This window comes from Ornithodoros turicata, chromosome 5, assembly GCF_037126465.1.
Source record: "Ornithodoros turicata isolate Travis chromosome 5, ASM3712646v1, whole genome shotgun sequence".
NCBI classification, from domain to species: Eukaryota; Metazoa; Arthropoda; class Arachnida; order Ixodida; family Argasidae; genus Ornithodoros; species Ornithodoros turicata.
The window spans coordinates 16,539,914-16,566,120 of NC_088205.1; the positions used below are offsets into that span (position 1 = coordinate 16,539,914).

The following is a 26,207-nucleotide window of genomic DNA, read 5'->3' on the forward strand; positions in this document are numbered from 1 at the left end:
CGCTCCTAGCCAACCATTATCTCGAATGATATCGCTATCTGCCCTGATTTGTTGAAAACGGGGGGCGTACGCCATTTCTGTGACACTTATGCTGTTCATAATTGTCACAGAAAAGGCGTACGCCCCCTGTTTTCAACAAATCAGGGCAGATAACGATATCATTCGAGATGATGGTTGGCTAGGAGCGTGCTATGCGGTGAAGTTCATTTTTAAGAGTGTAGATTTTCCCACCAAAGGGTTCTTTACAGTCTACAACCCCTACACTCTTAAACATGAACTTCACCGCACAGCAGGCTCCTAGCCAACCATCATCTCGAATGATATCCTTATCTGCCCTGACTTGTTGAAAACGGGAGGCGTACGCCTTTTTGTGACAATTATGAACAGCATAAGTGTCACAAAAAAAGGCGTACGCCTCCCGTTTTCCACAAATTAGGGCAGATAACGGTGTCATTCGAGATGATGGTTGGCTAGGAGCATGCTATGCGGTGAAGTTCATTTTTAAGAGTGTAGCACGCTCCTAGCCAATCATAATCTCGAATGATATCGTTATCTTCCCTCATTTATTGAAAACGGGAGGCGTACGCCTTTTTGGTGACAATTATGAATAGCATAAGTGTCACACAAAAAGGCGTACACCTCCCGTTTTCGACAAATCAGGGCAGATAACCATACCGCATTGAGATGATGGTTGGCTAGGAGTGTGCTATGCGGTGAAGTTCATTTTTAAGAGTGTATGTAGTGTACGTCCCTCGCGGAGGATGAAAAACCGGGTTCGAACTCGCAGCATTTGAATTGGTAAGGCAGCACGTACGTTACAAACTGATCCACCGAGACAAAAAAGAAAGAGATGAATAAGTTCTGTTGTTTGTTTACAAAGCGCAACTTCGTGACTTTTCGCTGCGCAATTTACTATAAACGCATTTTTATTCGCGATGTATTAATTTTCGCGAATTTCGCGACCGCTCAAAAAATCGCGAAAAATTGTACTCGCGAACAGAGCTTAACGTTTATCGCGCGAAAGGAAACAGCCCTGGAATCGCGAAGTTAAATACTCACGAATAACTTCGCGAATAATTGAATGCGCGATTCGCGAAAATTAATATAGCGCGAATAAAAATACGTTTACAGTATATGCTATTGTGCTCTAGTTCATGAATGCAAACATGAACATTCATGATTTTTCCCCCTATTTTTCAACTATGCATACCGCTGTAGAACATTACTCCTAAAAACTCAAATTAGAACATTCGCTCCGTACCGTTCGTTTCGTTTAAAGCCACGTGCCGATTTTTTAGAGCAACGCGAAGACTTCATTCCTATCTGCTTTCTCGCAAAGCGCAACACGAATAAAACGCTCACGCTCGCGCGAACATGCATGTTCCCGACATAACACCTTGACCACTCGTGCAATAAAAAGATACGATATAAGAATACAGACGCAACGCTGCGTACACTTCAAAAATGCGTTTCGACAGCTCGTAACGTTTGAAGCGAGCAGACAGAACGGGGTTACGCAGCTTTTATTGCGCGTACAGGATTGTAAAACTGCCTCGCTCCCTGGATGGCACTACAACCGTTGACAGCCGCACGCGGATATGAAAAGGCGAAATATTGACCTGAGTCGAAAGATATGTCTCCAAGCAGCAAAGTATAAGGAGCAGACGCACGCAACAACAAGGCAATGTCAGCAGCGCTGTCGAGGACGAGGCATGGTAGTAAAAGGATATCTCCACAAAGCGAAATATGTATTTTGACCCAAGAGGGGACGGGGTTACTGTACAAATATCGCGCGACGTCGTTTCTTGGAGCTGGATTTAATTGCACGTGTAATTCTGACGATTGTTTTCGGTCTGCGCCAAGAAGGCACAATCATAGCCTGTGTCTCTTTTATGAGGACGTCGAGTATAAGGTTAGGATGAGTACAGCTAATAATGGACTATTTCGTTGTCTTCAGAAAGTAGAGTGATGACAGCGTTCGGAAAAAGGCTGGACGGTTGAGTTAGCACAGGGCGCAGTGAAGCGTTTTTGCACTGTGTCTGTGTTTGGAGGGATAAGAAATATACTGTTTATTGGTGTTGGCTGCCAAGCGGCTTTATGACCACGAAAGCGTATTTGTTACATGACAGGACACAATAACACGTGGCGTCTTCCTAATATGTCGGTCTTCCGCGTTTTTAAAGGAGGGGGATGCGTAAACAAAACGGTTATGCAGAGAAGTTGGTGATAAAAAGTACGAACTGCTACTCTGCATTCATTTTAAGAGGGCTGTAAAAGCAGTTGAGATTTTGAAGCTGCCTAAATCAGTACCCCTTGGACATTTAAATTCAAGAAGTTTTAGCTTTGTAATGTTTATCCCGTAGCTACTTTCGTTTCCTGTTAGCGATTTACAAAAACGAAATGGCTGTAAACGTGAGTACTGTGAAAAGAATTGCTGGCGGTGTGTACGCAGTAGCAACAATAAGTAATGTACTGTAATCAGTTACTGCGAACCAGTTAACTGGTGCCCGGTTCTGTTGTCACCACAGTTAGGGAGAACTTCCAGGCCAGTCCATTTCAGTGGGTTCAATCCGGATTGCAAAATTAACCCTTTAATGGAATTCATGCAGGTCGATAAGTAAGGTAGGTAGTAGGTATTTTGTACATATTTTTCCCCATCCATGATCATTTATCATTTAGTTCCTCTCATTTGTTATAATAGCCGCATTTCGCATCGTCCTGTATCGTTGACCTTGTGTGCGTGTTGTGCTTGTTGTGTGTTGTTGTAGAGTACCCACGTGAAATTCGTTCAGTAAATCTCTCCCACACAAATAAAGAACAACAACAACAACAACTTTATTTCAGGATGATGGGTGGGGAGTTTCATCGCCAGGGGCGATACTCTACCCCATTGGTGGAGGTGAAGCGGGGAATGAAGATGAGAGAACTGATGTTCTGAGGCTGGAACGACATAGAAGGGACAAACACATACAAAGCCTCAATTTTCATAAGAAAGTAACGATGAAAGATGAAAGTCACTGAAAAGGTTAGCCAGCTGTAGGAGTCGAACCCACATCTTCTGAATTGCCGATCCAGGGCTCTACCAATTGAGCTAAGCTAGCACGCCTTCTCAGCGACTTCCAGGGTGCGTCATCTGAAGGGACAAACCAGCTACTCTCTCTCACTTATCCTCCTTTCAGTCTTACATTTTTGCTCACTCACACACACATTCATACGACGGGATCGACGCAGGCGACAACTGTTGAACATGAGAGAACTGATGTTCTGAGGCTGGAACGACATAGAAGGAACAAACACATACAAAGCCTCAATTTGCCTAAGAAAGTAGCGATGAAAGATGGACCGGCAATCCCGAAGATGTGGGTTCGACTCCTTACAGCTGGCTAACCTTTTCAGTGACTTTCATCTTTCATCGGGGAATGAAGGAATGGGTCCCGTTACAAGTAAAGAAGAATGCCATGTTGAAGAGAAATAAATGGTGTTCTACTCGAGATAGCCTGTCCTCTGTTACCTCACTGTTCGAGACATGGAATTTAGTTACATCTCAGTTGCGAGGACGACAAGGAAAAGGGTCGAAAACTATGTACTGCCAAGAATGCCTGATCTTTCCTTGGGTACAACCGTCGGTGGGTCACTCGGTGACATGTGTATGTAGTGAACTCACGGTTACAGGTGCGAGGCCGAGGCGAGGGCGCCAGCAATTTGTTGTCGTTGAACAAGGTAACAGACCCTAGAGATTGGAGTGTCCTCTGCGAGGGGCACCGAACACTGCGGAGAATTCGTGGGTGGGTTCCTGTTTCAGTTGGGCAAAATTACTCCCCGGACCGAGCACTGTGACGTCTGTCTTAGTTGTCTCGCCACGTGAAACCGCGAACCAATTACTAGTACACATTTCCTTGTACAGACAAGCTTCGCTTTGAAGCCGACGAATGTTCCTATGTTCTACCTGCAACGTTAACGCAGCCATTCGACACCTTCTTCTCGACTGCCGCTTTTCCAAGCCCTTCCACGACAAGCTCAAGTCTCGCCTGACCAGCCTCGAGTAGTCCATTTCTCTTGCAACACTACTTGGCACACGGAGCAGTGGTGTAACCGCGGCGCTTCTCCACTACCTGCGTGATACCGGTCTGCTCAGCAGCCTGTGACATCGTGTGCTGGACGGCGGAAAGCCTCTAACCTCTGACCCTACATCGCCTTACTCTTAACTACCCCAGGAACACACACTAGGGAATTATTTAACAAGGAATAGCAAGCCGTCCTTTCTGGCTTACTTTTCCTGTCAAAATAAGTATCCCCCTCCCTCCAACACACACGACGAATTAAGCTTCGCACGTGTCTCTACCTTGCAGACAACACTGCGCGCTTAAACTGGAATTACGTCAGCTACTCGGCTTTATTCATGCAGCGTTGCTCTTGAAACAAGCAAGACGTAGGTATTTTGGAAACAGCTTCGAGGGGCGGACAGTGAGTCAATCTGTGACAGCTTGGGCTTTAAGCCAGGCATACGCGGCTAGCTTTGCTTTCGAAATTGCTTCAGACGTCAGAATTTTGTGAACGCGTCACCATCCAAGGTGAAGTAACCGCAATGTGGCTGTGTATTTTTCAAAAGTAATTTCCACATGAACTTTATCTCCTTCAGTAACGATGTAGGTACAGTGCTGGACAAAGGTTTACGGAACACGCCCCGACGCATTCCTTCCATTCCACATAGTGACACGCTAGCAGTGAATGGTGCCTTACGGACTTGCATACAGGTGACCTGGGTTACCTATAGGCACATTTCTGTAAGTCCGTATGGCCCCATTCGCTGCTAGCGTCTCACTCTGAGGAAAGAGTGTGCCGAAGCGGGTTCCATAAACTTTTGTCCAGCACTGTACCTTTAAGTTGCGTTTTTCTTGGCGTTTTTCTTTATGGAGGGGGCCAGAGATGGTTTTGTATCCAAGAAAGAAGCAAACTGAGCACAATGAACACGGTTCGCATGTCCGATACTACTTCGAAATATGCGACGAAGCTTGTTGAGAAAACTATTAAAATTACGTGTGTGAGTTAGTGATGTTAAATAAATTATCACGCGCGGATATCCGAGTGGGATTCATAAGTCCTTCGTTAACTCATGATAATTATTTTTACGACGTGCTACTATGTAAGGCAGTGCTTAACATATCCGGGATATTTTTCTCTTGCTTGCAATAAAGGATTTGGCTTTCACCCTAGGGGCACAAAACGATATGTAAACGTCTCAAAATGGAGTTGACAAGACTGCTTTTTTTTTTGTTCAGAAGATAGTCTTCTATCCTGTTTACATGACGTCTTCTAGCTTTGGTTAATGTAACGGTTTCTATCGTCTGATAGAAAACCCGCGCTTTCACCTATTTGATATCAACTGGTTTCATGTCGTTGTGTCGCCCCTAAAACTTATCATTGACATTTTGACTCCAATCCTTATAATCAAAAGCTAACTAATTAATTTAACTTAATTAAATAATTAAGAACACGCCAAGTGAACGTTAGTGCTCCTAGCCCTGCGTGTATTCTCATCAAGTAAAAGAACTACCTATGGAGGTAGCCCCTTTTACCCCTTACCCCTTTGTTTATTCTCAGTTTCTTTCTTTTTGTTTATTTTTAAGTTTCTTTTTCGGAATAGCAAGTTGGTAATATTTCCCCTACTGACATTTCCGGTTTTTCCTTCTTTCTTTCACTCTGTTAAACATATCCCCCTCCCTCTTACACGAAGCATTGTATAACGGTGATCAAGTCGATATTAGATAAGAGATTACATTCATCTCTTTGTATGCGTCTACTGCAAAAGTTATGCATGGCCAGAATGATCAGTGCGCTGTAGGGGGCAATAAATAACCAGCACGATTTTATTCTTACACATGCACACGAAGCAATCCTATAGAATATCAGAACATATATATCACAGTCACTATTCACAAACGCATATTACACGTAACGATTAACATAGTACCACCCTGTATCGTTCACATGAATGCCGATAACACACAAGCCCACAAAGATCCAGCTTTGCGACGATTCATTCCAGATGCTTTCAAACACAGCAAAGTATACCCGCGCGCATTTGGGGATAAACTAGTACAGATAACGCATGACGCTCAGAGCCGACTTCCGTCAACTTCAACAGTCTTCGACTACTTTCACCAGTGGTTCCCGTCCAACAACCTCAACTTATCATTAATTAGCTTCGAATGGCGTTCCAACCAGTCCCCAGACAAGCACTTTAGTCCACCCAACACAGGTTCCAATTCATCACGCTTATTAAGGACACGCTTGCCTTCTCTCTCATTCCTCTCACTCTCTTCATATTCGATCACATTCTCACACTGCTTGTCACACACAAACACCTTCCCTTCCACAGTCAACTTATTAAACTCCAGCGATGCCCTTCGACCAGCCGAACGTTCTTCCACCAATTTCTTCCCCAACAACATTCTTTGCTGTCGAACTTCCCAAGGATAGTCCTCGCGGATACCGATCCCTGTACCTTTCAAGCGTCCGCACGATTTCAGCAGTTTCTCCTTCAGTTCGATTTCATTCAGCTTGACCAATAAAGGTCTTGGAGCTGACGACGATTTCAGCCTGTACGCGCTGACGATGTCGTCCTTCGCTAGCGGCACTCTTAAGTATTCACTGGCTAGATCCAGGACAAGCTCCTCGCAGGATTCCGGATCTTCCTCTGTCTCCTCGAGACCGAATACAACGATGTTGTATTTTCGTTGTCGGCTGTCCACCTTGTCCAGGTCCGAGAGGACGTTTCTGGCCTTCTTTGACATCATGGAATATTTCTGACTAAGTTGAGACAAGCGGCATTCCATGGCCTCCATGTCTTTGACGATGTATCTCATCTCGTTGCAGGCCCTGTCAAGGGTGTCCAGCCTGTAGAGGGAGCTGAGAGAAATATCTTCGCATTCGTCAATATCGGCAGCTGTGGGATCGGAATCGACCGCTAAAGATAGTGAGTCATCATCAGCCGCTTCATGTTGAGTCATGTCGGTTGAAAGAGGATCCGTTGTTCTTAGAAAGCGTGGACGCTAAGTTGCTGTATACGTCGATTGTCGGAAACTTGATGTGCATCAGTTTGCTCTGCAGTACGACATAGCTACCCAAGTAATATCCAAAAGCGGCACTGAAGGAGCAGCAGTCGAATGTTTGGGGTATTTTTAAGAGCAACGCGGCTTGACTTGTTGTCTCGGGAGATATACGTGACGGCGTTTATATAGTGGAAGCTGAGATACAGAACCACACAGGGTCAGCCTTTTTTTGTGTGTGTGTGATAAAATGATTTTTAAGTTATCTGCGCATGGAATTGTGTTTTTGTTTTCCCTTCAAGTGAATGTCGAATACTACACCAGAAAGGTTTTCGAAATTAACCGGTATTCAGCTGGTGTGGAAATATCCGTATGAGATGACCTTTAACACATACGCCTCAGTCCGCGACACTTTTGAATATGTGATTCTTCGAAGTTGCTTCCTGTCGGCAGATTATTCAAACAACAAACGCTGTGTAGACGACAAGGCGTAGGATGACCTGAAACCCTTGGTGAAGAGGTTCACAACCCGATGAACGCACCAATATTCACAAGAACACTCAACGGACGTGTTTTCGATCTTGAATGCGTTCGGTACACCCGGGACGAAATTATTCACTAGGAAACACACCTGATTCACTTCCGAGAGCGCCACACAAAACTTCATAAACGGCTGCAGTGCGCAACACACAGACCTCTGTCCAGTTTCCTCCGAACGTCTCAATAGAGTATGAAGAAACGTCCACTTCAACAAAGCACTTCCCGAGTCCGCCCCCCACGCACGCAATACATACACAGAGAGATGACTTCCTATGAGGGTAACGTGACACACAATGTAGTAGGTGTAGCCGCCTGCGTCTCTTCCAATACCTGTACACTTCTGGGCAATGTTCAAAACAAGGCCGATGCAAAGACGCAGCAGTCACAAAAGAGTGGGCCAGTAACCAGCATGCGGGCGAGCGTGGCGTTCCTGCAGAAAGTTAACGTGGGTGTTTTAACCTTCTTCTTGTGCCGAAGAGAAGGATAGGCGTGTCCCGACGGTCTAAACATAGCGGGTCGACTCCTTCGGTGGAGATATAAATACGCGGGCAGCTCAGCTGAGATTTCAAGTGCCTCTCGGGAGACCAGATGGATGTCTCGGAGCGGCTCTGGATTCTGGATGGCGGGGAGGTTACCCTCTGTGACGAGGGGCTGTAGATTCCTGTTTCGGTTATTTGTTTTTGCTGTTTGTGGGCGTGTGTGTGTGTGTGTGTTGTTGTTGTTGCGTGAATGGGGGTCTTTGGCAGCGCGTGCGAGGGGTACACGAAAGAGGGGGGAGTGGGTTAAATGTTTGCGGTTGTATTTGAAGGAACATTTTTGGGCTCGTTGTGTTGCGTGTTTGTTTGCCGTCCTTGCAGATCTTTATTCAGCTGTTGTGATAATAATGCTTTCGAACAAACATAATGAAGCTTTTGTTTAATGACGTTAACATTGTCTCGCGTTTGAGGTAAAACACAGGACGAGACGAACACGACAGTCTCACAGAGTCAAGCCAACAACAGTTACCTTGCCTATACTCTCTTAGAAATGAACTTCACGGCATAGCACGCTCCTAGCCAACCATAATCTCGAATGATATCGTTATCTGTTCGGATTTGTTGAAAACGGGAGGCGTACGCCTTTTTTGTGACAATTATGAACAGCATAAGTGTCACAAAAAAGGCGTACGCCCCCTGCTTTCAACAAATCAGGGCAGATAACGATATCATTAGAGATGATGGTTGGCTAGGAGCGTGCTATGCGGTGAAGTTCATTTTTAAGAGTATACTCCTGTTAGGTTCATCAAGCTTTTGTTGCATATATGTAGGCACGTGCCGTATGTTGGTTGGTTGGTTAGATTTAAGAAAACCTAAAATTGAGATTTTGGAATCACCCGTTGAGGCCCGCAACCCGACATCACTTGCACCAGTTACTTTGGTGGAAGACTCCTGTAATGATGATGTCAATGAAGAGGACAGTGTGTCCTGTGTCATTCTAACAATTGCCTCGGTTGCCAGCAGAACGCATGATAAATATTTGTTGGGGTGGGGGTGGGGATGAGAATTTTATGTTAGGAGTAGCAGAACGAGTCGGGACACGAGTTTCTCCTCTTTTTTCCCCTTACAAACAAACAAACAAAACGTTGCCGTATTTAGCTTAATGCGTTTACAATTCATAAGTTGTATTTCTTTGCATTTGTAAATAAACTCGAATGACAGGTCAACTTATTTGCCCAACGTGGCAGTAGCTGAGCAAACGAATCATAGAATGTCGAACACAACAGTTGGGGTGCCGGCAATGCTCATTTGCATAAAATATGTAAGTTTATGATCCTTCTGTTAGCGCCTTTTTATCTACTGTCATTCTTCATCCACACACTCAAAACCCTGAGACTGAGGAACACAGAAGAGAACAACACCAATATCAGGGTTTTCAGTATGGACGTGCGTCAACATCAGCTCGGCTGCGTCTTCGCCATCCTGCATGGTGTTCTTCAAATCGTGTAACTAAATTCAGGACCGGCGACCTTCACCGCATAGTACGCTCTTAATTGGCCAAGTGACACCCCGAGTGACATCGTATTGTCCCCTGATGGACTGGAAACGGGAGCTGTACGCCTTTCTGTGACACCTATATGCGTTATAAAGGCATACGCACGCGCTTTACACAAATCATGAGTGACAACGGTATAATTCTGGTCTTTGCCGTGGAATGCGGTGAAATTCTGTTTGAAGAGTGTGACACACCAGGACAGCAGCGTCACCTGCCTTTCGTTCCCGGTATCACACGACGTTGCTTGCTTGTTCACCAACTGCTTGGAGTCAGTGCTCATTTTCACTCTAATCCACTCCCGAACAGCAACGAGAACTGACAGCCACGTCCAGAGCACAGCATTGCATATGCATTACCTCGGAGTAACAACCGTATACCCTAACCCTACAGGGATCCGGTAACACACGCGCCAGAAACTCTCTCACTTATTCAGCACGGCGAGCAAATTTAAATAACCTGTTCGTTTGGACATAACGAGAAAGACTCCATTATTATCTCCGCGAGCTGCATCTCGTTAATAAAGCGGAACGTGCGAATACACATGCGAGAAGGAAACATCGCGCTGAGTTGTGACATGACAGAATATTGCATAGTCAGCAGACGGAGCACGCTTATTAAGGAACTGTTCTAAGACTTGTATCAGCGAATTCTTGGGAGCTGACTCTGTACGTTGAAACCTCAAGAGTTAGAATTTCAGCTGAAGTGATTATGTCTCCTCTGACTGTGTGCAGGCCTGCAAGTTTTGTGAGACGATATTCAAATTGCGATACAACTCGAAGCTGTACAGAGGATCGATAACTGTATTAAGGGGAAGTTCTATTTTTCGGTCTGTGTGAGACTTTAATAGAGACTCTGGTATAGGAAGATATTTCCATATTGGAGAAATTGCAACGTAGAAGCGATGTGAATGTACAGAGTAGGGTTAAATTATATAGTGACGCCGGTTTTGTGTATGTTTGCACGGGGACTAATATCACATTAGTTGGAGAATATGCGTGGTTGGTTCATATATCGGCTCGATGTCACGCGATATGCCGAAACCGGGCTTGACTAACGCAAGAATGATTTGAAAGGAAGATATAGTGCGTTCCATATTTTTGCCCCTTTTTTACTGCGTGGTGGGCATATTTTTGGAAGCTGTTATGGAAGATATATGGGTTTTGACGTTCTGATTAAAATTTGCTTGGTTGATGGGAAAAGTTTGACACGAGAAGAATTTGAAAGCATGAGTGCTGAGGTATGTAGCGAGCTATATGCGTGCAGAAACAACAGGATGTATTCAAGTTGAAGGACATTGAAGGGAACAGGTGAGGGTGATAGATGCCTTATCAATGCCATGCGACGCGAAAGTACAACCCTAAGGAAAAGTGGAAGTCCAAGCCATGTCCTATGGACTTGCACAATCATTGCACTATCATTGCATTCAGAGCATATTGCCCGACCTAGGAACTAGGAGAATATGAGAAATAAAGTACTACCTTATCAGAATTCTGGTGTCCGATGTCCGAACCATGGACACGAATTACATGGTTTAGTGATAACAAATAAATAGAACAGAATAAATAAGCTCTGTCTATGAAAGATGAAAGTCACTGAACATACTTGAAAGAACACACACTTGAAGAACACGCTTGAAAGAACATCAGTTCTTTCAAGCTCTGTCTACTTCTGTTTTGTTTTCCTCTCCCTCCCTTACCACCTCCTCAAGCTCAAGGAAATAATACCATCAAGTTATTTTGGTCACAGCTCAAGAAAATTTTCGTCAACATCATCATGAACGAAATCATGAACATTTTTTTGAAACTCTGTGAACTTCTTCAAAAGTCGATGTTCTTGTTTCTGTATCAGCACGACGACAGTACATGAAAATAATTTGATTTGTTGGTTGACGTCTAAGGATGATGAGAAAACGTCCCCGTCACTTTTGCGTTTCTTCGTCATGGTATCGTAACAAGGTTTCTATCGTTGCGAAACTACGCAGACCCTCACGGGCAAACCAAGCTTCGCAAGGGGTAGGGATAGCAAGCCTCTCCTGTGATGGCCAACCTTCCCTTACCCCTTATCAAACAAACAAACAAACAAGCGGCCACTAGAAATGTTAAGACGGCCGCGTTTCACAACTGGTCGACAAATTACAATTTTTTATGGGGGGTAACGTTGGGTAGACGAGCGGTCTGTCTGCCTAAGACTGTCGGCACGTTGTTGGGGGAGAGGGGAGTGGAAGAGAAGGAAAGGGGAGTTTATGAATATTTAGTCTATAGATATTCTCCAACGCATAGCTTCGTTCCCAAGCTATGCTCTCAGTACGCATAGCTCTCACTGCGCTATGCAACGCATAGCTATGCAGATATGATCAGCTATGATGCAGATATGGTGTAGATAGGATCACAGCTCGCAACGCACAACTCTCACTGCGGTGCCGTCCAAGACCTAGAGCACATTCTTCTTCATTGCGCACACTATCAACCTTTGCGAACCGCACTCTCCATGTCTCTTAACCAGCTGGACTCTCTCTCTCTCTCTCTCTCTCAAAATTGCTTGTTCCCATGGCCAAATCCAGCCCACCAGAACCCTTTCCTCAAACATCTTTTGGCCTTTTTGGACACGGTAGGACTTCGATCCTTGTTGTGAAGGAGCCTCATTATTTCATCCCTCACATCACCACCAGCAATGGGGTAGAGTGTCGCCCCCCGGCGATGAAATTTCCCATTCATTATCTTGAAATAAAGCTGTTGTTGGTGTTCGTTCCCAAACGCTCTTTTTATTCATTAAAACCCCGTACTTTACATTAGGTATCCATGTACTTCTTTATCAGAGCGACGCTTGGTCTGTTGATAAGAATACGTTGCTAGCCATGTTGCTACAGTATGGTGTAATGCTGGCATTTCTGATAGAGAGTCAGAGAGTGTGGGTTCGAATAGGAAAGGAATACTCTCGCCTTTTCATCCACTACCATCAGAAATGGGAACGAAAGCTTATCTAAGATGACAAAGAAAATTTCCCACCTGGTGATGTTACGAGATACAAGAGAGACCAATCACATATCTTCTAACAGATGCACACAGTCACACAAACAGAGTACGCCTCTGCTGGAAACAACGCAATTTCCACACCAATTCTTTCAAAGAAGAAATAAAGAACGCACTTTAGAAAACTTTCTCTTCGTGAATTACGACAAGAAACAGCAGCGCACAAACAAGGCCCAAACAACCACGTGCCTAATTCACTCTACCAACCCAGGCAAGTGAGGCAGACACAAAAACTACAAATCGCACCAAGCCTAATGGCCTGACACAGCCTGGTGCGCCTGTCTCCTACGAGAAAAAGAAATCCACCTCAAAGAGTTGCCATGTAGAAAAGTACAGAGAAAAATTAAATTTTATTTCGTCCTAGAAGGACGTTGGACGCCGAACTTCATCACTGCTGAGATTGTTGCACGTCCGCCGGCCGTATTTCTTCGGCCGTCCGTTCCAACGCGGCATGTCGATGTGATGGAACATGAACAGGACGCACAAGATGGACCGGGAAGAAGAAAAGGGATGAAAATCTATAAGTCGATTTCCCGAAAGAAAATCGTTTAGCTGCCAAGAAGAAGAGAAACATAAGGGGACCGTGAATTTACTTTGCCCGAAAGGAACAAGTTATTTTCTTCATCGTTCGCAATTTTCGTAGTATTTTCGTCGCAATATATTTTCGTACATAGAGAGAGCGAGAGCACTCGAGAATCTACGTATCGAAAAGTGTCTTTGAAACCATCTGCGAGGACGGATTTGTCGAGCAAGAAGTGCGTTTTCTTTCGAGCTGTTACCGGCGAAGTCTTACAATCTGCTTGTCAGAGAAAGCTGGTCAACTATTCCCCGAAAATAAGTTTTTCTACTCTTCAGTTTTCTATCCGAAAAGAGTGGAGAAGAATGTGCAGTCCAAGAACGTGTGCTATCTGTTAACGTGCCTCGGCGGTACAGATACTTTGATACTATAACGTACTTAACCTTGATACTTAGCTTTTGATATTTAACGGTACTTTGATACCCGATACTCTGAGTCTGACAGGGACCCGCACACATGCAACGTGTCGGATGGAAGGGGGATATGTTTATTAAGAAAAAAAAAGGAAGGAAAGGTTAGCCAGGCAAAGAGCCGGCTTGCTATTAAAAAAAAAGGCAAAAAGGGGGGAAGGTGAAAACGAAAATGAAAAGGAAGGAGAAAAAAAAAGGGGGGGGGTAATGTACTAACGGACATAGATAATAGATGATTTTAAAAAGATGCGCGCGCCATAGAGCGCGCGACGCAAAGCGGCATGGGAACTGTGAGGGCACTGTTCTGTCGTCTGCTTCGGTTGCGGTTTACCCGAGCTTACGCTGCTGCTGCCCACACTGGGAATGTTGTTGTTCTTCTTCTACCTCCGCCTCTGGCCGTCTCATAATGCTCTATGGCGCTATAAGTTCCCATGAGCACTTGCGTGCCACAGGTGGCGCTTGGTTTTCTAATAATTCGTGACCGCGAGCGAAGCCACAGTCTGCGGTCTGCGCATTTATTTGGCCGTCTGAGGGTTCTTTACCACGTGGCCAAATCTCTGCACACGGCACACCGTATTTAACGTGTCTCAGGGTAGACGGACAAATTATTTTAATTAGTAACAAATTATTATAATAATCACTTTATTAAGCATTATACAGGGCGTTTATTTTTATTCGTTACAAAATTTGAATTTAGAAAATAGCAGAGCAAAATAGATGCCGTTTTTCCAGCTGAGTTCTACGGCCATGCTTGCAATGCCTCGAAGTAAGTATGCAACTACAAGGTGAATAATTCCCTAAAATTCGTCAAATAACCCTCTACTTAAGGGATTTCGGGAAAAGCGGGATATCAGAATGAGAGACCCTCCTAGTTGAAAGCCATTTCACGTTTTAAAAATTCCTGAAACACGCACCTGCGTTAAGATATCCATCCCCGAATTTTGATATGCAAATGAGCCGAAACTGGAAAAGCGCGCGTGAGAAGCGCATCACCTTCGCCGACGGAGACCTATCTGGTCGGGAAAGCGGTTTATCTGGCCCGCAGGTCGGCACGTACTCCAATCATCTCCATCACTCCAAATCACGTGGCCCTCTGACGTCAAGTGAGGGCTGCACCCCTTGCGTTCCAGGTCGCCGCGGTTGCGGTTTTGGCTCATTTGCATATCAAAATTCGGGGGTGGATATTTTCGCGCACGTGCGAGTTTCAGGATTTTTTAAACGTGGAACGGCTTTCAACTATATCATGGTCTCTGATTCTGATCTCCCGCTTTTGCCAGAAATCCCCTAATTAACGAGTTAATTAACGAATTTTAGGTAATTAGTCATCTTGCAGTTGCATACTTTCTTCGAGGGGATGTCAGCCTAGCCGTAGAACTCAACTGCAAAAACGGCATATATTTTGCTCTGCTAGTTTTTAAATAGAAATTCTGTAACGAATAAAAATAAACACCCTGTACATAACGTCATCTAACTATCGTCAAAAGGTAGCGAATAATTCCATCCCGATTAATCGAGTTCAAGTTCACTTTTTTCAATTTTTGTAAGAAGAAAGAAAGAAAGAGAGTGAGAGAGAGAGGGGTCCAGTCAAGAACAGACAACAGATTGAAACACTGAAGAACAACCGCAGAAGAGTCACGGACGGCTGATGAACGTCGCGACCGTGCCCGTCGTGTCTGTTTTGCGTTTTCAAGTAAACCAACACGCGCTGAATGTTTTTGCACACAGCAGATTGAAACAAACTGCCCGACCACACAGATCCGCTTTGTAAGACTCTTCCTTTCTATCTTTCTTTTCCCCCCATCGCGCATGTAAATCTCGTATTAGTGAAGCTAAGCGAAGTTGAATGCAGCAAAAAAAAAAAAAAAAAAGAAAGGAAACACAAACATTTCAACCCCACATTCCCTATCGATGAACCAAATCCGCAGCTATTGCATATTCATTAAGGCAATTAGGGATGCAAATTCATTGGTTATGGTTGACTCCTAGGTTTGTACGTGTAAGTTTAATCTTCTTTTTTCGCGCTGGTTTGATAACTTGTGTCAGAAAATTAAACGCGGATTCGAGGCGAAAGTTTGGGAAAACAATCCACTAAGCGAGGAAAGGAGGAACAAGAAGGGTAATTAACCAATAGTGGGCTGACAGCGTTTATTGAGCCCCGTTCCAGTGACGCTGCATTTTTAATCGCTTTTTACTGGGTCTTTTGTGGATTTTAAACACACCGTTATGGACGTTTCAACTAGTCGGCGAACACTGTGGATGTGCAGCATGGTGGATTGTATGTATGTGTGCATAGATGTTTAGGAAAAGACAAAAAACTCCGGGACATTTTTTATCAGACGACACACATACTTGTATTATCTGGTCCAACCAAACCTTTCTGTCACTGCCCACCCATGAACAACCGCGTGGTCTTAATAGTGGTGCTTCCGAATAATGCACAGAATTAACAAATGAAGGTAGTTGGGCTACGAGCACTTTTGCGGGATTGTTTTGTTGTTGTTTCAGATGTTGTTGTTGAAACAGCATTTCTTTGAGTACGACGAGGATAATGAAAGAGAAAATGACTCAGAACTAGCAACGTAACGTTTAGTTCTTAATAACTGTTGTTGTTGCTTTTTAGTCTTGAGAGAGGTCAGCCAATATTTGGCTTGCTTCTTAATAACTGTTCCAGACAAATGCTGCCCAATATCACGGATGCAGATGACTTTTAATGTTTACGTCACGAGTAACAATCACCTAGACATTTTTAATGCCAATTCATGCATCACTCTCAAGCGCATGTTGCATTCCTGTAGCGTTTAATTTGTTCGCATGAATTAGGTTGTTTGTTTGCATTTTTAAATTTGTATTTCTGTAATCTTCTTTATGTATGGTGCACCGCTATCAAAGGCCTAACAGCTGTTTGTGGGCACTCGGTGTTGAAATAAATAAACAAACAAATAAATAACAAATATGTATTATATGCGGAAGGGAAACAATCTCAAATGGAATATTTACAAGCTGTACTAACATAAGAGGTTGGCGAGTATCTAATCGACTGAGCGAGTGCATAGCAAGTGGTGATAACGTGACAGGGTACCCTATTACAGGGTGTACACTGTAATGTGTCAAAGAAAACAATCGCTAACGGAAAAAGTTCGAGTAGTTAGTAAATTAGTAAAATAACATTGTATTGAATTGAGTATTGAATGACATACCATAATGAGATCAAGGTTGTCTAATATATGTGTATTTATGTACACCTGTGTGTGTATGTATGGGCCACGTATTAACCACCAAAACACTTCTGCTTCAATCCACTATGTTGAAGTTGTTGTAAATGCCCCTAGTTTAGGAAATTTGTCAGGTTCAAAAGAAAGGGAATACAGTGTCCTAACGCTTCTGCAAAATACGACAATGATTACCATCAAACAGTGACATAGTACTATTGTCATTGCGTGTATATATATATATATATATATATATATACTTGGTGAATGGGGTGTCGGACGACCGCGAATATATGTAGCTGAAATGAAAATTGAAACACAGACTACGAAGGCACGGGAAGTAAGAAAAAAGGGATAATTTATTTACATTTAAGATACTTGGAATGCTAGTCGACGTTTCGACAGTGCCACTGTCGAAACGTCGACTAGCATTCCAAGTATCTTAAATGATGGCTGGGCGCCCCTGATGGTTTCCCAATTCCCCCCTGGTTTGCCAATTCCGAACGATGCGCAGCTACCCAGAGCTGACGAGCCGCAAACACGGCGAAACACGTGTCCTCTGGTGCTGTCGCATAGTTCCATGAGTATCTAAATATATATATATATATATATATATTTACAATTACGTACTGACAATGTGGTCCAGACACAAACATCACAGGCCTTTGGTTCGTAGAATCCGCACAGCTCCCAGTTTTCCTGCTTAAAAATAACTGCAAATCTTCCATATGAGGCGGTCTTCCCTTATACAACTACTGCTCCCAAACCAAAAGAAACTCTCCCGCCCCAACTATAAAAAAAAAGAGAAAAGAAAAGAAAGCCACGCATAAGTCAAGTCCAGAGCCGCATTCCCTTCATTTTGCTCGTGCACTCCTGTGTGCCCAAACACAAAGGAAGTATTGTTCCAGCATATAATACGACCTGGCTCCCGTACGAAGCAACAAAGACAACAGGCCATTTCCTCCAGGCTGTTTCTCCTAGCAAGCAAATGCAGCAACAGCTGTGTTCCCTTTCAGAATCATCGTGGACTCGGCCTGAGTCGCCGTCCGTTGTGCGCATTGCTTGCCAAGCGCTCCGAAGGATGATGAACAGCTTTGCGGAACACGCGACGGCACGCGATCCAGAATGCTCGGGTGTCGCATCGTGATCCATCACGGGATGAGAGGCAGCTGACATCAGACATCAGACATCTGACATCTGATATGAGTGTAGACGGACTCCGGTGATCACGCGCACAGAGTGCAGTGGGTCTCCCAGTTTTGCGTTTTTCGTTTATCGGGCATCGAGGTAGAAGCATAGGTCAAAGGAGCTAAGATGTGGGTGATGCGTCGATGGCTAAGTTGGGGAATTCAAATGATGGGGAAGTTGAGCTTGGATTGTAGATTTTGGCGTGTGCTCTGAGTGGAAGGCTCAGAAAGTTACGGCCGGAGAAATGGGAAGAACAAATAGATGGTGATGATGGTGACGATATGAGCTGCTTCGCTGCTGGAGTTGCACTCCTTCCCCATTACATGTTGGATACCGTATATGAATAAGATGGAAATGAAATGGATGAACCAGAAAAGGGAATGCAATAAATGTAGAAAGGCAGAAGAGGAGAAGGTAGTTAATATTAGTGACGTCACGGAACCTGGCGAGGTTCGCATTCGCAAAAGCTCGCGAAATTCGAACTTTCATTCGGGAAATTCGAAAAAGCTCGCCGAAGTTCGATTGCGTTGCGCACGCGTGTCTATCTCGTTCCCGAATTCGGAAGCACATGGTTTAGGACTCCAGAAGGAGCCACATATTAGTGGTACGTCTGTAATGTGACGCTGTAAGTCTATTTAGGAAGTCAAAGTGTGTTCATTTAAGCTTTCGCTAGCCAGATGAAAAATCCTGGAACATACATGTTATGGGCACCACCTAGCGGACTCTCGATGTTTGACGCAACAACGAAGTTGCATAAAACACACGTCTTTTAAATTTTCCTGCGCGTGCAGTACATGCTTAACATTCCAATTCAGTTATAGAAGCAATATCAATAACAGCATTTCTAACTTTTGACTTGAAAGATGAAGTCTGTAAACCTTGGCGACGAATCTATCCAGAAATTAGAAAGCTCGTGCAAACTCAGGTTTGCGAAGATTTCGTGACGTCACTAGCCAATATACGAGGTTTACCGAAGACGAAGTACGGTATTCGGTCCGGTACGCAGAAAATACCGCAGGAATGGCAAACACCCAGAGCTTCGGCGCCGATGTTTGCCGTGGTTAAAAATCGCCTCACGAATTCATTTACTATACGACAAAACGTCGTGTCACGTTCCGTGACTGTAAAAATGTAGCAAAATATAATCCGATCAATAAAGAGGCTCACTCCACCCCCGACATTAGTGCCAGATTGATCCGAACCAGATTGAGGACCGAATTCTCCGTCGAAAATCGTGCTTTAATCTGGCCCTGGTCGGTCCAAACAAATTTCCAGTTACTAGACTTTGCAACGGTTCGCGTTTTTGCAAGTGGTTTTTTGTTGATAGACGTAAGATTAAAGTAAATGGACCTAGTGTCGCTTTTAAAACCCAAGTCCACAGCGCAAAGGCGTGCTCTCTTAGCCTTCGTCTAGAACAAGTGCCTTTGTCACCTGACTATTTTGTGTGTGTTTGTTTCCTTTTTTCTTTCTTTTTTTCTTTCTTTGCTGAGAATAGCAAGCCGCCGCAGCGTAGGCTAACCTTTCCCTCCTTTTTTTTATACAACAAACATACCCCCCCCCGCCCCCCTCGGAACTGTCGCAGGAAACAGCTCGTGTCTCAGCTACGCAGGCTCTGAATCTTTGATGCGGCAATGATAACCTATGTCGCACAGCAAGAACCCAGGTATGTGGAGAAATGGGCTCTCCGCGGTAGAATGTTGTTTTTATAGTTTCCTCCTCTCGCTGCCTTTTGATGTTGCCATGTTACGTTAGGCGCATTCTTCGAAAAAACAAACGAAAAATCAAAAGTGAATGCTGGCACGCGAACATCATGAATCATCGTGTATTATATAAATTCTCCAGGGAAGGACGAGGGCAGAGTTATTTATTCTTTACAAGATAAACGCACTTTTCGTTGTGTCTTTCTATATTTCGACACGAAAACCAACTGAAGTTACTGAAGATAAACTAATAACCAATCAATTAACTAATAAACTAATAAAATAAACTAGTTACAAATCAATCAATCAAACTAATAACCAGGAAATATATGCTTGAGAATGTCAATCAAAAGCCTGATACAGAACGCAGTGCTGCTCAATAAGGTTTAAAGGTGGTTTACCACCGTTGCGGTTTCATGCGCCGCATCAGGCAATCAAAACCAATTCAATGATCTCAAGGGCTAAGGAATAGTCAGGCGGGGCAACCTGGTGGCCATTGCTATGTGTGTATTGTCATCAACCTACTTCAGCTATTCAAGTTGGTTGTGTCGTTTTCGACCTTATTGTGACATCGTGACAAGTAAACTAGTAGCGAGTTCAGCTTTGCGGTGTGCTTCTTGTCCCAGGTTTCGCTTCTCTGAAAGGTTTTTCTTAATGGATCCCAAAAGTGGCGGTCGACGAAAAGTCGGTGAGTGTCGATGGCGGGAATCGAACCCGTGCCCCTCTGATTGCCGATCAGGTTGCCATTACACTACGAGAAAAAGGCAGAATGGGTCGGGTGCCGAATTCAATATTTCCATGTGTTTTTAATTTTTTATTTTACTTAACAACCTACCAACAGTAGAAGGAAGAAGAAGGCATACACTCATGAGTGCCTATTTCTCCATTTTTTTCTTTTCTTATAAACTGAACTCAACTCAAGACATACACTCTAAGACAAAAGGGTGTGAGAAGGTGGTAACTTCTATAGGTAACACCTAGGTCAACGTAGCGTCTGATAAAGGGTGTAAAAGGGTGGTAAAAGGAATTATCATATATCCAAATTGCTACAAAAAGGCGTACTCCCCCTCGCTCACCGAATCAGAAGAGCTACCCCTATTTCATTCGTAGGTAGCAGGTAGAACTTTGCAACCTTTCAGGCACAACATATGCGACAAGTCGGCGCGCTCCTAAAAGGTGTAACTGCTCCATCCACAGTTCTAACAGTGACAACTGTAGTACACAACTTGCACAACTAGCACACTAGTAGCACAACTACAACCTACTTTCCAAATGACAAAAATATATTAATGTTTGGAACAATAAGTAGGCTCTCTACGGCAGCAGATGAGAAGGACGAATAGAACGGACAATAATTGCACCTTATTTTCATGCAAACTCAAACCCAAACTCTAAAGCTTGAGTGGCGCCTTTCGTGTTAATGCGCCATAGGAATGCCCGCCTATCACGCACACACACACACACAGACACAAAAAAAAGGAAACCTAATATTGTAAACTGTGCAAAATATGAAATGGTAATCAGAAAGACTCACTAGATAAAAGCAGTTCAAACTTCAAGACATTTACCCGACACACTCTTTTTTTTACATTAACTGGGTATTATCAAAAGCGCCGAGGGCTGAACTGCCATTCCCTAACGTACTCCATAACCTAACGTTCCTGTGTCATTCATCGGATCCGCATTCCACTTATTTATTGCGGAGCGAAGCATACAGCACGAAAGTGTCGAGAACGCAGTTCACGATTTTGTACAATATATATTTAGTTTACGAAGAAATACTACATAACGTACCGAAGAACTCTAACGTAGATCTCCATTATTGAATTCGGGGATTCGAGGCGCGCCCAAATATATCACGTCGAACGCTTTGTCGAGAGCGCATTGTCTAGAGTTGCCTCAGGAGAGGAAGGGTGGAGAAGGGATAAACCTATCGTATGGTCGTGGAAAACGACACGTCTAAATTATGAGCGAGAACAGCCGGTTGAGACACATGCTGTTGCAACATATAATGAGCAAAGGACACACCGCTTATATTGATATAAATATCATAGATGTAAAGCGTGAAATGTAAAATATGTGATCCCTGGACTGTTTGTTAATTGAAGCTTTCCCGGACAGGGGGGGGGGGGATATGTTTATTATATAAAAAAATAGGAGGGAAAGGTTAGCCACCGCTACGGCGGCGTGGTATCATGAGAAGAGTGCGGAGAAGAGATCCAACGCTAGCATGCCACGAAACGGCCACGGCGTTTTCGCTTGAGACAAGCTGAGTATCCCAGACGCTGTCACTGCGATGCTCTAGAAGATCTAGAGCACATTCTTCTTTGTGAATACTATATTTATTTCACTTGTTTACGAAATGTTCTTCTTCATGATCTACCAACCTTCCCGAATCGCACTCTCCTGGTCTCTTAATCAGCTGCACTCTCTCTCTTTCTCTCAAAATTGCTTGGTTCCTGGCGAAACCCAGCCCACCAATGCTCTGCTGTAGCACTTCGATACTTATTGTGAAGGGACTCATTATTTCATTCCCCACATCACCACCAGCAATGGGGTAGAGTATCGCTCCTGGCAATGAAACTCTCCATTCATCATCTCAAAAGAAAGGTGTTAAAATCAAGTTGTTTTGACTAACAGGAAGTTTGAGTAGGTTGTAAGCAGCCTAAAAAAACTATGACGAGTTTCTCCTCCACTCCTTCATCCAGACAAGCGTTGGGAATCCAGGGTCATTTTTGCAGTCCCGGGATTTTTCCAGGTGAATCTTTGGGTCCCGGGACGGGATTGAGATAAACCAAGGCAGCGCCCGCAAGGAAGTCCAGAAGATCGAAGCCCAAATACAAGGCACAGCCTTTGAGCAGTAACTCTGATCATTCCTGCATGCGTTTTTTGCGTCTCTCTTCGACGCTCTTCCTCTACATGACTCATTGACTCCACTGACTGATCCCTATTCAGTGTCGTTCATCACCTCATCATCAGGACACATCTCATCCTGCCCATTGTGCATTATGGTAGCCAGCACCAGCACTGACAGCACTACCAGCACCGGACAGCTGATTGGGCCTTCTTGGGCCTCTTCAGTAGTGCGGAGACAGGCAACGTCCGAGCTGGTTGCGTCAGAAGATCACGTGGAACGTGACCTCCTGAAGTTTTGTAAAGTAGGTAAGCTCAAATAACGAGTCTCATTTTATCCGCAGTCTCTTCGCATAGCACCCACCGATTTATTTCAGCCTGGCACAAAACACGAAACCAAGCATCGACTTCCAAAACTGAGTGACTGAAGCATCGGAACACGGTAAATAACGAGAGGAGTCCAGAAGCTTAACGTTGAGGAAAAAAAAAAAAAAAAACCAAGCTACCGAAAGTCCAGATGGTTTTACTGGCTGTGGCTCACGTCGTTTTGATTGATTGAATGACTGATAAATAAAAAAATATGTCACGTCGCTTTCAAGGATATGTTTGTGGAGACGTTTCGTATAGGCCTTAGCAGTTTTTATTAATTTGCCACGCTTCCTCAACTTAACTTAACGCCCAGTGCATCTTCATCACGCAAGACTGAGAACAATACGCTGGTTGAATCGCCTGACTTTACCGGGAAGGCGCCATACGCTTCGTTTGTCTGCTCATCGTAGAAACTAAACCGACACCTTCTTCTTATCCCCAGCAATTATTTTCCCCGTTTTTCCTTCTTTGTTCTGTTGGTCACGCACACGCCGCTATAAGAGCAGTTTGACGCGGCCGATACCACTCAACAGAGCAATGCAATGCACGGAGCTCCGGCGCGTGTGTCACACAGGCGTCAACAATCGAAGCCCGCTCACCGGCACCGCGCAAGGAAGGAAATAGACATACGCTATTAGGAGCTCCAGAGGCACATAGGGAGAAAGAATTTTCATTCAAAACGACTGCTAGAAATTCAAACTGGTTCTTTTGTTCCACAGTTCTGCGTCACAACTGCGAAATCCCGATTTTTTTATAGATTGATTGATTGATTGATTGATTGATTTTTAAACGACAAAAAATGGATATGTTAGTCTCGAGCCACTCGGGACTGGCTACTCCAGGACGCGTTATTAAGAAAAGAAAGGAAAATTACACAAAACTCGACGCTTTGCAACAGAATGGAAACAGAATAAATGAGAACATCACCACCTAGCTTGGCACCAAAAGCGAAATCTCAATGCACAAAAACAAAGAGCGTCACAATCTGTCAGAGAGGTCCGTCGAGACGAGAAATTGCACAAGGGCGCGCATGGCAGGTATGAGCTGATTTGCTGGCCAGCACCCAAGAACCTTTTCGGTGGAGTATGGCCGATTATCCAGGCGGGACAGGGACGACGCAAGGGTGCAACGGTGTGCATTGTACCTCGGGCAGTCTTGGAGTATATGATCCACGTCCTCAACTACATCACACAGACCGCAGTAGGCGGGCGGGACCATGCCTAGCTTAAACAAAAATCGTCCACTGCATGACACGTTGAGGCGAAGCCTGGAGATGAGCGACGTGATGGGTCGAGGAAGCGCTGACTGCATATAAAAACGGAGATCTGGGTCCACCTTGCGCAGGAACGACGTAGAAGGGACACTGCTGCGCCAGTGTTCACTGCACAGACGTCTCATAAGAGTACCAATTGTTTGTTTCGCGTCCGCTTTTAGAAAACCTCGGGATTTCCGGATGTCCCAGATCCCAACGCCAGTCAGGCCCAACTATATACTTCAATGTGGTAGTCTGGCTAGGGGGAGAAAAAAAAAAAGAAGAAAAAAGAAAGGACAAGCAGAAGCCATGCACTGCTTTTCACGTATACAGGCTGTCCCCGCTAAATGCGGACAGATTTTTTGAAAATATATATACATCATAACTTAAAAACCCGAGACTAGGGGTTTTATATGTCCTTTTTTATATAGGGGTTTTATATAGGGGACTATACATCCTCTCGTTATATATATCACTTTTTTCACGATGAAGTCAGTTGCAATATAGCATATGATGAAGGGCAATCCTGAAGAGGGTACCAGAAAACTCCTATGGCAATGTTGTAATTAACTTTCAATAATTAACTTTTTAAGTATAAAAGCTATGAAGTTGTCCCAATGAGAGCATCTTGTCTCTTCGGTCACCTGATACCGTAGCCGCTTTCAGAACAAAAATACGTTGCACAGATCGCCCGCCAATTAAAAAAAAAAAAAGATCGTGAAGGAACATCATTTCTGTCTTTATTTTGTTCATTGCGCATCTCCAGAGACGCGTCTTCCCTTCACTCCCAATGTGAGAGGGTGAAAGAGGACGAAGCGCAAACTGACTTTGATGCGGGGGTCGTTTACACAAAACCGCAGATAACCCAAAAGGGCGACTGTCTAGGGCCGCGAGCGAGGGCTTAAGTATAGACCGGGCATCACAAACAGTTCAACGAGCGTTTGTAGCCCGTTGCACAACTGCGCACACAGTCATTAAGCGTTTACGTTTACGAATTACTTTGATGAGTCAGCCTTAACCCCGACTCGGAACTGGTGTGTTATTCGTTAGTTACTCTTGCAGGCGATTGCACCATTGTTTATATTGCACCGAGCTCTTCATCTGTACCTTGGCAGCTGCATCCTTCGTTCTTTTTCCCGCCGTTTGAGGAGTTTATGTTTTTCTGCGCCCGGATCTCGCTATGGAGGAACGGAAGTGTTTTCACTGTTTTCAGCTCCATCGCAGCTCTGCACGCATCCTTCAGCATTGCAAGACGTATCACGCACCGCGTGACGCAGATACCGGTTCCAGGGAAAACAAAAAGAACGGGTGCTGATGATGACGGTAGGAGAAAAAATATGGAGATGTGAGCCCTCTCCCCACAGGACAAGCTAGTCCAGATCTAGTACAGAGAGAAACAGGGGAAAAACAATCAAATCAAGTAAAGGCCTTCTCTTCGACTATATTTTATGTCTAACAGTAGCGACGAGAAGAATGCTGAAATCGCTACCGTGACAAGATTGAGAAACAAAGATGCTGACAGAGAGTCTTGTCTTGACATTTGGTACAAAGTTGATTTCGCAACAATGGATGATGTTTATAAGGATACGCGGTATCGAACTGACTGAAAACCTCGTTAAAATGAGCGCGATGTTACCTTGTAAGAGCTAGAGACCGATATACATACGAGAAAAAAAATCTTACCCGTATAGATGTACATAAGAAATACCAATAGAGAGTTTCTGAAACACTCTTCTAATGGCATATCCTATACATAGGCAACATTTCAAATTGACGAAACAAACCATTTCAGGAGAATGCATTCCATTTAAAGGAGTTTCAGACGGGTTTTCTCATAACACCTTTTATAACGCCGTAACCTCATAACACCTTTTATAGCGCCGTTATTACACATTTCACTCGAATTTACGTAATACAAAAATTTGATTATTTGCAAAACCGCCTCTTTTGCATGTTGAAACGTGTAAAAACAAATAAAGTGTAGGAGGTGGAGGGCTCGA

General features: G+C 44.2%; 1 protein-coding gene and 1 long non-coding RNA gene across 2 annotated transcripts in view; both read right to left on the reverse strand.

Moving 5' to 3' along the window:
- Window positions 1–5,839: 5,839 nt before the first annotated feature.
- On the reverse strand, window positions 5,840–8,147 carry LOC135395336 (uncharacterized). Its single transcript, XM_064626568.1, has one exon. It carries the CDS (start codon window positions 7,008–7,010, stop codon window positions 6,159–6,161), a length of 852 nt encoding a protein of 283 aa, XP_064482638.1. The 5' UTR covers window positions 7,011–8,147; the 3' UTR covers window positions 5,840–6,158.
- A 17,233-nt stretch (window positions 8,148–25,380) lies between these two features.
- Window positions 25,381–26,207, reverse strand: part of LOC135394116 (uncharacterized) — a 106,001-nt gene continuing 105,174 nt past the window's right edge. Inside the window, exon 3 of the long non-coding RNA XR_010422771.1 lies at window positions 25,381–25,588. This is a non-coding gene — a long non-coding RNA (uncharacterized LOC135394116). The remainder of the gene's footprint in view (window positions 25,589–26,207) is intronic.

What these genes read in the sequence shown, in the direction of transcription:
- LOC135395336 (XM_064626568.1), bottom strand. Translation starts at nt 7,010, where the DNA reads ATGACTCAACATGAAGCGGCTGATGATGACTCACTATCTTTAGCGGTC.